The 14,509-nt window shown below is 49.5% G+C and overlaps 1 protein-coding gene across 1 annotated transcript; it reads left to right on the top strand.

The window, feature by feature from the left end:
• The first annotated feature begins 5,265 nt into the window (after positions 1-5,265).
• Positions 5,266-6,610, top strand: LOC109759842 (uncharacterized). Its single transcript, XM_020318680.4, has one exon. The coding sequence runs from the start codon at positions 5,344-5,346 to the stop codon at positions 6,301-6,303; it is 960 nt and encodes a 319-aa protein (XP_020174269.1). The 5' UTR covers positions 5,266-5,343; the 3' UTR covers positions 6,304-6,610.
• The last annotated feature ends 7,899 nt before the right edge of the window (positions 6,611-14,509 follow it).

Here is a 14,509-nt window from a genome sequence, read left to right as displayed (position 1 = left end):
GTTTCTAGGGTATAAGAGTATATATAGGCGGAAGAAGTACGTCGGTGGAGCTACGAGGGGCCCACAAGGGTGGGGGCGCGCCCTCCTGCCACATGGCTTCCTCGTGGAGTTCCAGACTTCTAATCCAAGTCTTCTGGATTGCTTTCGGTCCAAGAAAGATCCTCGCGAAGGTTTCATTCAGTTTGGACTCCGTTTGGTATTCCTTTTCTGTAAAACTCTAAAATGGGCAAAAAACAGAAACTGGCACTGGGCCTCCGGTTAATAGGTTAGTCCCAAAAATAATATAAAAGAGCATATTAAAGCCCATTAAACGTCCAAAATAGATAATATAATAGCATGGAACAATAAAAAATTATAGATACGTTGGAGACGTATCAAGCATCAAGGCGGTGGACGACGGCAAGGCCTAGGAAGGGAACGATGAGGAGCCAGAGAAGACAAGGCGGGTGGATGCCCACGCGCAGGGGAGTACGAGGGTTCACTGGTTCGGCTCCGGCGCAAGGCCGCCGTCGCCGGAGAATAACAGGGGGTGTGAGTGAGTAGAGGGAAGGCCTGGCCTGTCGTAGTATGGTCAGTCCGTGAGGCCTGCTCGGCAGCACAGCCGGCCATGGGAGGCTGGAGCAGGCGGTACGCCGGGCCTGGTTTGGGAGGCTGGAGCAAGAAGACCAGAGGTTTAAGACGCATCACGGCTGTTGATTTACCATCCGACGGTCAGTGCCGCTAGAATCGTTTTGACTAGGTTGACAAAGCCCGTACGCGTCAACTTATTTGGCCCACAAGTCAGCCTCCAAATCTGGTGGGTCCCAGCTAGCAGGGGGAATCATTTTTTGCTCGTAATAAGGTGGCACTTCCTCGCGTGCGAAGATGTTTTTTGTTTTTTTATTTCTTCTTTTTCAAGTTAGAATAAAAAGGAAACAATTTAGCATCTTTGGTACAATCTATATTTTTGTGAAATGGATGATAATAAAACTGGTGGGTCCCAGCTGTCAAGGAGAGGTAACTTTTTTTCCGCGTAATAAAGCAAACACTTCCCTGCATGCGAAGATGTAGCTGGTGGCTCAAACATGTCAGAGGGAGAAATCATTTGTTTTCGCATAATAAGGAGGGACTTGCTCGCGTGCGGCCATGGGTCATGCGGGTCCCTACTGTCAACCACTCCACGTACATGCCTCTTCTGATGGCTGTCGTTTGTTGACACATTTGACCACGCCGCGCTGAGAGAACCAACGCGGTGGACGATGGCGAGGCCTAGGAAGGGAACGACCCGGAGCCGGCAAAGACACAGCAGTGGATGCCCACGCGAAGGGGAGTACGAGGGTTCACTGGTTCGACTGCGGTGTGAGTTTGCCATCGCTGGAGAATAACATGAGGTGTTGGTGAGTAGAGGAATGGCTCGGACGACGATGGGAGTAGGGTCGCCCGATTCGGAAGCCACACCCTGCCCGAATCCGCCATCGCACGGCCTCTGCAACACCATGCCGCACTTCGTCCAGCCGTCTCGCATCGACACCGTCGCCCGCGCTGTCATCATGTCTTCGAAGAAGCCGTCAAAGAGCAAATTGGGCTTCACAGGGGTGCGAATGCACTCGTCCGACAACTTTGGTGTCGAGTTCTAGTGTGACAGCCGTCACTACTAGCTCGGCACCTTTGCGTCTGCCGATGAGGGCGCGTGTGCGTACGACGTTGCCACGTGGCGTTCCGGCGGCATGACAACGACGCGGTGTTTGGTGTCGAGTCACGAGATGAATTTTCCGAAGATAAAAAACCGGGAGCAGGCGGAATTCGTGGGCCAAAAAATCTGACCATACGACCGATCGAAGAGAAGAAGAAGAAGTCCGGGATTCACATTGCTCCTGATGAGAGTGACGAAATGGCGATGGCTAGGTTCGCTCAGGAGAATCCTCAATACTATCGGAACGAGCTGGAGTTCTATTGGAAGCGTGGCATCGAGAAGGAGGACGAGGACGGCCCCTCGACGGGATCCTCGTCGAGTCCAACTCATCGTCGGAGGCTCCACGACTCTGACGACTTCACCATCGACGTGTTCTGCGCACAGTTTGTGAGCGACCCGTCTAGTAGTTTTATGTCCGGTGATGATCAAGTAGAATCAGTATGAAGTTGTATCGCTATGATCTAGTATGAACTATGTTTGTTTTGAAATGAAGATCATTCGTTGTAACTTTACATCATCTACTGGAGCACTAGTGCCATATTTTACATCATGCGTTGAAGTTGAACGTTTTTTATAATGTAAAAAAATGTTTTTAATGATGTATATTAATGTAGTGATTAAAAATAGATCATATGCGAACAAACCTGTGGTTGAACGGTTAGAGGGACAGTGGTATCCCTAGCCCACCAGAGTTTAAGTCCTCGTGGTCGCATTATTCCTGGATTTATTTTAGGATTTCAGGCAATGTGCTTTCATTGGGAGGAGACGTTCCCGTCGACGACGAGGCGCCTACAGTGACTCCATAAATTTCAAGATGATATGCAAACTCAATCTCTCGAATGTGCTCATAGGGATAGGGTGTGTGTTTACGTTCATAAGGGTTAGTATATGCGCGTATGGATGAGCGCTTGAGTATGTACTGTGTTAAAAAAATAGATCATCTCTAACAGGTGGATTTATGGCACGATTGAGCGGACGCAGGATGTAACTTGCACTAGTAGAGGTATGATGAGGCCAACTCCACCGCGCGACCCCAAACGGACGTTCGGTTTGGCCGGATTTTGTTCCTTTGGGGCGCCGATGAGTTCGCCCGTGTCCAGTCTTGTCCGTTGGGTCGTGCGTGCGCCCACTGCGCGGCCGCACCCCAAATCACGTCCGCGTTGGACATGATTTAAAAAACAGAAAAACGTAAATAAAATGACTAAAAAAAGTAAATAAGCGTAGTTTAATAAACATAAAACTTAGTTAGGGTCGCCACGACCACAAAACGGCCCAGTTTCACGTCCAACTTGACATAATTAAACATAAAAAAGAAAATAAAAAAGGCCGCCGCCAGCGCGCTCCTGCCCGTGCCCGTTGATGCCATCGCCGTCTTCAGTGGCCGCCGGCGTCGTCGTCGTCGCTGACGAGGTCCACGTAGGCCGGCGGCGTCCAGAGGTGGGTCGGCAGTGCGTGGTAGACGGGGGCGGGCTGGACGGCGGGAGGTGCCTGCACGACCTCCTCTCGTGGCGACGCCTCCCGCTTCGGTGACCACGGCGGCGTGGGGCACCAGTTCACGCCCCCCACGGCGTCGGCCATCTCCGGCGCGGTGCACGACCAGCTCCATTGCTGGCCCACCAGACCGGGGTGGAATGCGGCCACCGGCTCCACCTCCATCGCCTCCTCCCTCCTCTCCTCCTCCTTGACGGCCACCATCTCCATCTCGGGGAAGGCGACGTCGCCGGCGGCAGAGAGTGCCAGCGCCTCCTCCAAGCCATCCCACTGGCGCTCGTTGTGCGTGTTCATGGAGTCCTCCATGACACGCTGCATGAGCCGGGCCTCCTCCTCCGCTGTCATGTGAGGAGGTGGAGGTGGTGACGAAGACGGGGAAGGCGACGGCGTGGGCGTGAGGCCGCGCACCCGCGTACGCCCGCGCACCTCTCGACATGGCCGCCGCGGCCCCGACACCGTGCCGGCGAAGTAGGACCCGCGCCGCGTGTCGTGCTTGTCCTGGAGCCATGTGTCCCACAGCACGGAGTCGGGGGCGTACCTGTCGTCGTAGTACAGGCCGTCGGGGAGGAGGCGGCGGCGGCGCTCGACCTCATCGCGGCGCGCACGGCCGCTCGCCGGCACCGGCGGGATCGGCACACGGTCGGCGCTGAGGTTCCATCCGTTAGGGAGGTGGACGTCGCTCCACGGGACCGGCGTCCTCGTATCCCAGTACCGCCGGCACACGTCCGCCGCGAGGTACTGCCGGTCGCGCTCGCCGGCGGGCCTAGGGTTGATGGTGAAGGGGGCCGGCGCGGGGGCTCGACGGGAGGAGCGCGACGGTGACGCGGGCTCCTCCTTCTTCACGGAGCCGCGGCGGCGCCCCGAGGAGGAGCCGGCCTCACGGTCGTGCTTCCCCTTTCCGGTTCCAGAAGCCCATGGCTTCGAGGTGGCCAGCCGGCAAGCTCGAGGACAAGGGAGGGCTAGGGTTTGGCGCTGTCGGGTTTCGAGGAGGCCGCGGGGTGGCGTGGGGCAGTGTGGACGACGACCGGTCTACGGTTCCCACTTAAAGAAGGACGACGACCTTTCGATGTGCGGATGATAGGTGGGGCCGCCCGCTCGTGCGCATTGATGTGGGCGGGTGGGAGGTGTGTGGCCGCCTGCCACGCGGCCCCGACGGGGACGAGGCGCGCGTCCGTTTGGTGTCCGCCGCGACCCAAACCCGGCGCAAGTTTGCGCTCGAAATGGGTCGGCCCGGACACAAAACGAACAAGATGGGTCCTGGCCGTCGCGCGCTGGGCCGCCTCGTTTGTCTTTTTTACCTCAAACGAACGGGGTCGGACAGGATGGGGTCGCGCGGTAGAGTTGGCTTGATGGGACAATATAAACACACCGGCCGTGGGAAGTTAAAAGGGCGTTGTCATGAATGATGACGATGGATATACGTACGCACCTCACCTGTCGCCAACTTGGCAATGCAGATGCAGGACGAGGCGTGGCGAGCACGGGGAACTTGCCTCCCGATGCACCGCGGCCCGGGTTTCCGCCCACCATCGCCGGAGCCGGCACAAAAGTGCGCGCCCCCCTCCCCCTGCCGGCTTCAAGCACGGGACATGCATGCATGATGTTTCGCTCTCCGCTTGTCGCCGTTGGAGGAAGTCGCCTGCAAAAATTCCTCGCGATACTCACAAGAATCTGCCAAACTCATATATCAGCAGTGGCAACTTTCTAATTTTGTTTGCAAAACCGTGTCGTGTATGATTGGTTGGATTATACGTACTCCGTAAATGTCAGGCAGGGCGTGGTAATATAATGGAAATTTTCTTGGATTCTGCCGGACCCATCTACTACTATAATAGATGAGGACCATGTTTCCCCTTACAAAAACAAACAAAATTAGTCGGTGAGGACCATCCTGCATTTGAGCAGTTCAAGAGAACCAGATCCCATCGTATCAAGAAAACATAATACAGTATTTGTCTTCTCCCACAAAGCCCCTCGGCTTCCTTGTTATTAGCTTCACACTAACAGCAACAGCGAAACATCCAAGGAAATCAACATCGTACGAACTAGAGGGGCTGAACCGTGAAACCACCAAGCACTTAAAAACTCCCACCACCCCCACCTCGCTTCCCACACTCCTCCCACCACTTCGCCGCGCGCACAACCCAACCCACCACCGCCTGGCCGCACCACAGCACGCGATGGCCGCCGACGCGCCTTCCGACGACCCGCTTGCCGGTGGCGGGGACAGCGCCTGCTCCACGCCGTTCGTCAGCGCGCCCTCCAGCCCCACCCGCGACCCCTTCTCCGGCCACCACCACGCCGCGTGCTTCTTCAGCGCGCCGGCGAGCCCCACCCGCGGCGCCAGCAACGAGTTTGCCTGCGGCGGCCTCGACTTTGACTTCGACTTCGACTTCTCGTCCCGCTTCCCGTCGCCCTCCGCCGCCGCCATGTCGTCCGCCGACGAGCTCTTCCACAACGGCCAGATCCGCCCCGTCCGCCTCTCCGCGATGCTGCTCCAGCCGCACCAGCCTCACCTCGCCTCGCCTTCACAGGCCCCCGTGGAGGTGGAAGAGGGCGAGCGCGGCCGCTTCAGGGGCCGGTCCGTGCACCGCAAGGCGCGCTCGCTCTCCCCATTCCGTGCCCACTGGAGGTCGCCGTCTCCCGCGCCGCCGCCGGAGTCCGAGTCCGTCGAGCCGGCGGCCACGCCCCCGGCCTCGCGCTCCTCGTCGTCCTCGTCCACCGCTTCGTCCGCGTCCTCCTCTTCCTCGAGGAGCTCCCGGCGTTGGGGCTTCATTAAGGATCTCCTCCACCGGAGCAAGTCAGACGGTGGCAAGGACAGCCAGCGCACCGCCGCTCCGGCTCCCCCGACTTTCTCTGCCACGCCAAAGAGGAGCCCATCTCCTTCTCCATCGCGGGCGGCGGCCAGGAGTAGAGGGGCAGGGAGGGGCAGGCGGATGTCGGCGCATGAGAGGCTCTACGAGGCGAGGAGGGCGGAGGCGGAAGAGATGCGACGGCGCACGTACCTGCCCTACCGGCAGGGCGGGCTGCTGATCTTCGGTTGCATCGGCCTCGGCAACCGCAGCTATGGCACCGCCGTGCACGGCCTTGCTCGGGGTCTCAACACCGCCACCGCCACGGCCGTCTCTTCAAGGTCATGACAACACCTCGTATCCATGGACGCATCCGCTTCTCTGCTGGAGCTGGAGCTGGATGGATGCTGATGTTATATGTAACAGCGTGAAGAAGTGCAAAGGAAATTGCATAGAAGATACCAGTAGTAGCAGCGTTCTATAGTTTCCTGTATGGATTTTGGGTTGGTGTAAACGGGCTTGTGTATCTACGTATTAGTGATAATTAGTGGAAAAAGAAATTAGTAGTAGTCTACTACTTGCTTCTCTTATCTCTGCTTGTGATGTGTGCAAGAGACCTCAAGACTGAAAATTTGCAGCTATATTTGTGCCTTGAGCCTGGTCCTTGGGTTCCTTTGTGTAGCATCTCTTCTTTTGCCCTTTCTGTTGATTGTTTGGTTTGGCATGTGTACTTCCTCCTGGGGAAAGTAGAAATCTTTTCTTGCGTTGCAGGTTTTGCTGCAGGTTTTAGCTCAAGTAGTTCAGAGGCTTGTAGCATACACTACATTGCTGGAACTGGAACTCTGGAAATGGTTGCTACTTCTGTTTCTTTTCTTGGGTAACAAAATGGCGGCTATAGAATGCCAGTGGGCTCACACCAAACTCTCCTTCAACGGTACTATCAGTCTAATTATCTGCAGTACGAGCAGCTGTTTTCCCTTTCTACAGGAAAACAAATACATATACTGCAGTTAATATTGCAAGATATAAATAAATGGGTATTTCAAGGACACATCTAGATGTGTCCTAGTTATGTCACATCTAACCTGATGCCCATTATATATTGGGTCTTTTTTTTTGTCCTAGCTATTTTTCTTTGTTCTTTGTTGCTGTCTTATTTGTGGGAGATTAGATGTGATATCCTTAAAAAACATCTAGATATGAATTAGACAAACTGTAAATAAATCAGATAAAGAAAGACGGACAGATTTGTGACCCGAAAATCATACGGCAGCTGCCTACAAGGATCATCAACTGCAACTGCATGCTTGTGATCGTTAGCGTCCGTCACCTTTTCTTTTCAGTTATATACTTCCTCCATTCCTAAATATAAGTCTTTCTAGAGGTTACACTATGGACTATATACAAAGTAAAATGAGTGAACCTACATTTTAAAATATGTCTATATACATCCGTATGTAGTTTGTAGTGAAATCTCTATAGAGGCTTATATTTAGGAACCGAGGGAGTATAAGCTACTGTATGTATGCTTTCGTTAACAGTAACGCCTTTGCCCCCTTCTCTTGATTTATTAGTATGTCACGCACTGGAGCTGAGCCGAGACGACAGGCGCAAGTACATGTCACGTGAGGGATGCCATGTGATGTTTATCTTTTTGCGCCTCGGGGCCAGTAATAAACACAGTAATTTTATCAAGAAAGAGCAGAGGGGGGCCTGTGGTTAGCACTTCATCTACTGTTTACCTGGTGCTAGTTTTATCTAACCAATGTAACCGAATAAACGGCCTTTCACCGCCCTGGCGCCAGCCAATTGCCCGGAGCCGACGTCCACAAGATCCATACATCATGCAACTTTAATTAACAGGGGCATTGCTATGTGCAATTTCAACGCGGATCCTCAAACAAACCTCAACAAATGTCCACGGGGTAGAGGATGCGCAATTTCAAATGGATTTGCAAACAAACAAAAAACGACGAAGTTCATGTAGACTGGATAATATTTGTTACATTTCAATATATTACAAGGATAACGCTACATGTCGCCAGGGTAATAATCTAAAAAGATCCACCACCTCCGCAGCCGTTGGATGGAGCCTCGAATAGCTATCCGATCTCTGTCAAAGGAGACTTTTTTGCTCGGCCTTTGCAACATGAGCCTTGTCGCAATCTTCCCTCGACGGTTTTTTGTCCTATGAAACATGACCCGTGTTGCGATTTGAATATTGACCATGTTGCAATCCTGGGCCAACTACCACAAACCAAAGCCTTTGCAACATGATCCATGTTGCGACTGCAACACCGGCCATGTTGTAATCCCGGGCCGAGCTTCAGATCATCAGCCATGCCTGCCGCTCGTAGCAACGGGTGGTGTCGGTACTAAAACCGGCATACCTCGGGGTAGGGGTCGCGAGCTGTGGATCTCGGATCGATGGGTAACAAGGGACGAAGGAGGCAATATTTACGCAGGTTCGGGCCCTCTCGAAGAGGTAATACCCTATGTCATGCTTTGATTGTATTGATGATTTTGTATCGAGTATAAGCTTGATCTACCTGCTGGGAAACGTAGCATGCAATTTCAAAAAAAATCCTACGCTCGCGCAAGATCTATCTAGGAGATGCATAGCAACGAGAGGGGGAGAGTGTGTCCATGTACCATCGTAGACCGAAAGCGGAAGCGTTTGACAACGCGGTTGATGTAGTCGAACTCTTCTCATTTCGACCAATCAAACACCGAACGTACGACACCTCTTAGTTCTGCACACGTTCAGCTCGATGACGTCCCTCGAACTCTTGATCCAGCAAAGTGTCGAGGAAGTAGATGAGTTCCGTCAGCACGACGGCGTGGTGACGGTGATGGTGAAGTGATCCGCGCAGGGCTTCGCCTAAGCACTACGAAGATATGACCAGAGGCATAAACTGTGGAGGGGGGCGCCGCACACAGCTAACAATTGTTGGTGTGTGTTCTAGGCGCCCCCTCCCCACGTATATATAGGTGGGAGGGGGAGGGGAGCAGCCTTGGACCTAACCCAATTCGCCCCCCTTTCCTTTTTACCGGAGGGGGAAAAAGGGAAGAGGGAAAGGAGGAAGGAAATGGAGGGGGCGAACCCCTCTTCCTTCTCCTATTCGGCCTCCTGGCTTAAGGGGGGGCGCCACCCCTTGTGGGCTGGTGTGCTCCCCTCTTATGGCCCATAAGGCCCATTATTCCCCCGGGGGGTTCCAGTAACCCCCCTGGTAGTCCGATAAATACCCGATACTATCCGAAACACTTTTGGTGTTCAAATACTATCGTCCTATATATCAATCTTTACCTCTCGACCATTTCGAGACACCTCTTTATGTCTGTGATCTTGTCCGGGATTCCTAACAATATTCGGTCACCAAATCACATAACTCATATAATACAAAATCATCATCGAACGTTAAGCGTGCGGACCCTACGGGTTCGAGAACTATGTAGACATGACCGAGACACCTCTCCGGTCAATAACCAATAGCGGAACCTGGATGCTCATATTGGCTTCTACATATTCTACGAAGATCTTTATCGGTCGAACCGTTATGACAACATACGTTATTCACTTTGTCATCGGTATGTTACTTGCCCGAGATTCGATCGTCGGTATCTTCATACCTAGTTCAATCTCGTTACCGACAACTCTCTTTACTCGTTCCGTAACGCATCATCCCGCAACTAACTCGTTAGTTACTTTGCTTGCAAGGCTTCTTATGATGTGCATTACCGAGAGGGCCCAGAGATACCTCTCCGATACTCGGAGTGACAAATCCTAATCTCGATCTATGCCAACCCAACAAACACCTTCGGAGATACCTATAGACCATCTTTATAATCACCGAGTTACGTTGTGACGTTTGATAGCACGCAAGGTATTCCTCTGGTATTCGGGAGTTGCATAATCTCATAGTCAAAGGAATATGTATATGACATGAAGAAAGCAATAGCAATAAAACTGAACGATCAATATGCTAAGCTAACGGATGGGTCTTGTCCATCACATCATTCTCCTAATGATGTGATCCCATTCATCAAATGACAACACATGTCTATGGTTAGGAAATTTAACCATCTTTGATTAACGAGCTAGTCTAGTAGAGGCTTACTAGGGACAGGATGTTTTGTCTATGTATCCACACATGTATCAAGTTTCCGGTTAATAAAATTCTAGCATGAATAATAAACATTTATCATGAATAAGGAAATATAAAATAACAACTTTATTATTGCCTCTATGGCATATTTCCTTCAGTCTCCCACTTGCACTAGAGTCAATAATCTTGATTACATTGTAATGATTCTAACACCCATGGAGTCTTGGTGCTGATCATGTTTTGCTCGTGGAAGAGGCTTAGTCAATGGGTCTGCCACATTCAGATCTGTATGTATTTTGCAAATCTCTATGTCTCCCTCCTTGACTTGATCACAGATGGAGTTGAAGCTTCTCTTGATGTGTTTGGTTCTTTTGTGAAATCTGGATTCCTTCGCCAAGGCAATTGCTCCAGTATTGTCACAAAAGATTTTTCATTGGACCTGATGCACTAGGTATTACACCTAGATCGGATATGAACTCCTTCATATAGACTCCTTCATTTGCTGCTTCCGAAGCAGCTATGCACTCCGCTTCACACGTAGATCCCGCCACGACGCTCTGCTTGGAACTGCACCAACTGACAGCTCCACCATTTAATAAAAATACGTATCTGGTTTGTGACTTAGAGTCATCCGGATCAGTGACGGTGAAGTGATCCGCGCAGGGCTTTGCCTAAGCACTACGAAGATATGACCGGAGGCGTAAACTGTGGAGGGGGCCGCACACAGCTAACAATTGTTAGTGTGTGTTCTAGGCTCCCCCTCCCCACGTATATATAGGTGGGAGGGGGAGGGGAGCAGCCTTGGGGCGCCCCAAGTAGGAGGAATCCTACTTGGGACCTAACCCAATTCGCCCCCCCTTTCCTTTTTACTGGAGGGGGAAAAAGGGAAGAGGGAAAGGAGGAAGGAAGGGGGGGGGGGGCGAACCCCCTCTTCCTTCTCCTATTCGGCCTCCTGCCTAAGGGGGGGCGCCACCCCTTGTGGGCTGGTGTGCTCCCCTCTTATGGCCCATAAGGCCCATTATTCCCCCGGGGGGTTCCGGTAACCCCCCTTGTAGTCCGATAAATACCCGACACTATCCGAAACACTTTCGGTGTGCGAATACTATCATCCTATATATCAATATTTACCTCTCGACCATTTCGAGACTCCTCTTTATGTCCGTGATCTCATCCGGGATTCTAAACAATATTCGGTCACCAAATCACATAACTCATATAATACAAAATCGTCATTGAACGAGCTCTTTGTCACCTCCATAAATGAGAAACATATCCTTAGTCCTTTTCAGGTACTTCAGGATGTTCTTGACCGCTGTCCAGTGATCCACTCCTGGATTACTTTGGTACCTCCCTGCTAGACTTATAGCAGGGCACACATCAGGTCTGGTACACAACATAGCATACATGATAGAACCTATGGCTGAGGCATAGGGAATGACTTTCATTTTCTCTCTATCTTCTGCAGTGGTCGGGCATTGAGTCTGACTCAACTTCACACCATGTAACACAGGAAAGAACCATTTCTTTGACTGATCCATTTTGAACTTCTTGAAAACTTTATCAAGGTATGTACTTTGTGAAAATCCAATTAAGCGTCTTGATCTATCTCTATAGATCTTGATGCCCAATATATAAGCAGCTTCACTGAGGTCTTTCATTGAAAAACTCTTATTCAAGTATCCTTTTATGCTATCCAGAAATTCTATATCCTTTGCAATCAACAATATGTCATCCACATATAATATTAGAAATGCTACAGAGCTCCCACTCACTTCCTTGTAAATAAAGGCTTCTTCGAAAGTCAGTATAAAACCATATGCTTTGATCACCTCATCAAAGCGTATATTCCAACTCCGAGATGCTTGCACCAGTCCATAAATGGATCGCTGGAGCTTGCACACTTTGTTAGCACCTTTAGGATTGACAAAACCTTCTGGTTGCATCATATACAACTCTTCTTTAAGAAATCCATTAAGAAATGCAATTTTGACGTCCATTTGCCAGATTTCATAATCATAAAATGCGGCAATTGCTAACATGATTCAGACAGATTTAAGCATAGCTACAGATGAGAAAGTCTCATCGTAGTCAACTCCTTGAACTTGTCAAAAACCTTTTGCGACAAGTCGAGCTTTGTAGACAGTAACATTACCATCAGCGTCGGTCTTCTTCTTGAAGATCAGTTTATTCTTTATGGCTCCCCGATCATCGGGCAAGTCAACCAAAGTCCACACTTTGTTCTCATACATGGATCCTATCTCAGATTTCATGGCCTCAAGCCATTTATCGGAATCTGGGCTCATCATCGCTTCTTCATAGTTCGTAGGTTCGTCATGGTCTAGTAACATGACTTCTAGAACAGGATTACCGTACCACTCTGGTGCGGAACATGCTCTGGTTGACCTACGAGGTTTGGTAGTAACTTGATCTGAAGTTTCATGATCATTATCATTAGCTTCCTCTCTAGTTGGTGTAGGCATCACGGGAATGGTTTTTTGTGATGAGCTACTTTCCAATTCGAGAGAAGGTACAATTACCTCATCAAGTTCTACTTTCCTCCCACTCACTTCTTTCGAGAGAAACTCCTTCTCCAGAAAGGATCCATTCTTCGCAACAAAGATTTTGCCTTCGGATCTGTGGTAGAAGGTGTACCCAAAAATTTCTTTTGGGTATCCTATGAAGACGCACTTCTCCGATGTGGGTTCGAGCTTATGAGGCTGAAGCTTTTTCACATAAGCATCGCAACCCCAAACTTTAAGAAACAAAAGTTTAGGTTTCTTGCCAAACCACAGTTCATACGGTGTCGTCTCAACGGATTTAGATGGTGCCCTATTTAACGTGAATGCAGTTGTCTCTAATGCATAGCCCCAAAACGATAGTGGTAAATCGGTAAGAGACATCATAGATCGCACCATATATCTAATAAAGTACGGTTACGACGTTCGGACACACCATTACGCTGTGGTGTTCCAGGTGGTGTGAGTTGTGACACTATTCCACATTGTTTTAAATGAAGGCCAAACTCATAACTCAAATATTCGCCTCCACGATCAGATCGTAGAAACTTTATTTTCTTGTTACGATGATTCTCCACTTCACTATGAAATTCTTTGAACTTTTCAAACGTTTCAGACTTGTGTTTCATTAAGTAGATATACCCATATCTTCTCAAATCATCTGTGAAGGTTAGAAAATAACAAAACCCGCCGCGAGCTTCAACACTCATCGGACCGCATACATCGGTATGTATTATTTCCAATAAGTCATTAGCTCGCTCCATTGTTCCGGAGAACGGATTTTTAGTCATCTTGCCCATGAGGCATGGTTTGCAAGTATCAAATGATTCATCATCACGTGATTCCAAAAGCCCATGTGCATGGAGTTTCTTCATGAGCTTTACACCAATATGACATAAACGGTAGTGCCACAAATATGTTGCACTATCATTATCAACTTTGCATCTTTTGGCATCAATATTATGTATATGTGTATCATGAAAATCGAGATTCAACAAAAATAAACCACTCTTCAAGGGTGCATGACCATAAAAGGTATTACTCATATAAATAGAATAGCCATTATTCTTTGATTTAAATAAATAACCGTCTAGCATTAAACAAGATCCAGATATAATGCTCATGCTCAACGCTGCCACAAAATAACAATTATTCAGGTCTAAAACTAATCCCGAAGGTAGATGTAGAGGTAGCGTGCCGACGGCGATCACATCGACCTTGGAACAATTTCCGACGTGCATCGCCACCTCGTCCTTAGCCAATCTTCGTTTAATCCGTAGCCCCTATTTCGAGTAACAAATATGAGCAACCGAACCAGTATCAAATACCCAGGCACTACTACGAGCATTAGTAAGGTACAGACCAATAACATGTATATCAAATATACCTTTGTTCACTTTGCCATCCTTCTTATCCGCCAAATACTTGGGGCAGTTCCGCTTCCAGTGACCAGTCCCTGATAATCCCCAAGTGCAAAGAATCATCATAGCAATTTCCAATGGTGGAAGTGATAAGTATGGAGTGTCGAACCCACAAGGAGCTAAAGGTAAGATCAATATTCTCTCAAGTCCTATCTCCCACTAATACGACTCTACGTACACCGAACGTTTGCTTCCAACTAAAAATGAGAAATAAAACTACGTTGTGGGTATGAAGAGGATAACTTTGCATGATATCGGAGAACTAAAATATAAAAGTAGGTGCTGTTATCATAAAGTTAGAATATATTACTATATATTATAAATAGCGAGTGTGGAATAATGATGGGTCGGCGTGCGGAATTGTCCTAGGCAATTGTTAACAAGATCAGTAATCATTATTGCAATTTTATACGAGGGAGAGGCATAAGCTAACATACTTTCTCTACTTGGATCATATGCACTTATTATTGGAACTCTAGCAAGCATCCGCAACTACTAAAGATCATTAAGG

The sequence above is a fragment of the Aegilops tauschii genome, chromosome 4 (assembly GCF_002575655.3).
Source record: "Aegilops tauschii subsp. strangulata cultivar AL8/78 chromosome 4, Aet v6.0, whole genome shotgun sequence".
Lineage (NCBI taxonomy): Eukaryota > Viridiplantae > Streptophyta > Magnoliopsida > Poales > Poaceae > Aegilops > Aegilops tauschii.
This window is presented reverse-complemented; position numbering and strand designations above follow the sequence as displayed.

Excerpts from the sequence above, each read along its gene's own strand:
- LOC109759842 (XM_020318680.4), top strand. The coding sequence starts at position 5,344 with ATGGCCGCCGACGCGCCTTCCGACGACCCGCTTGCCGGTGGCGGGGAC.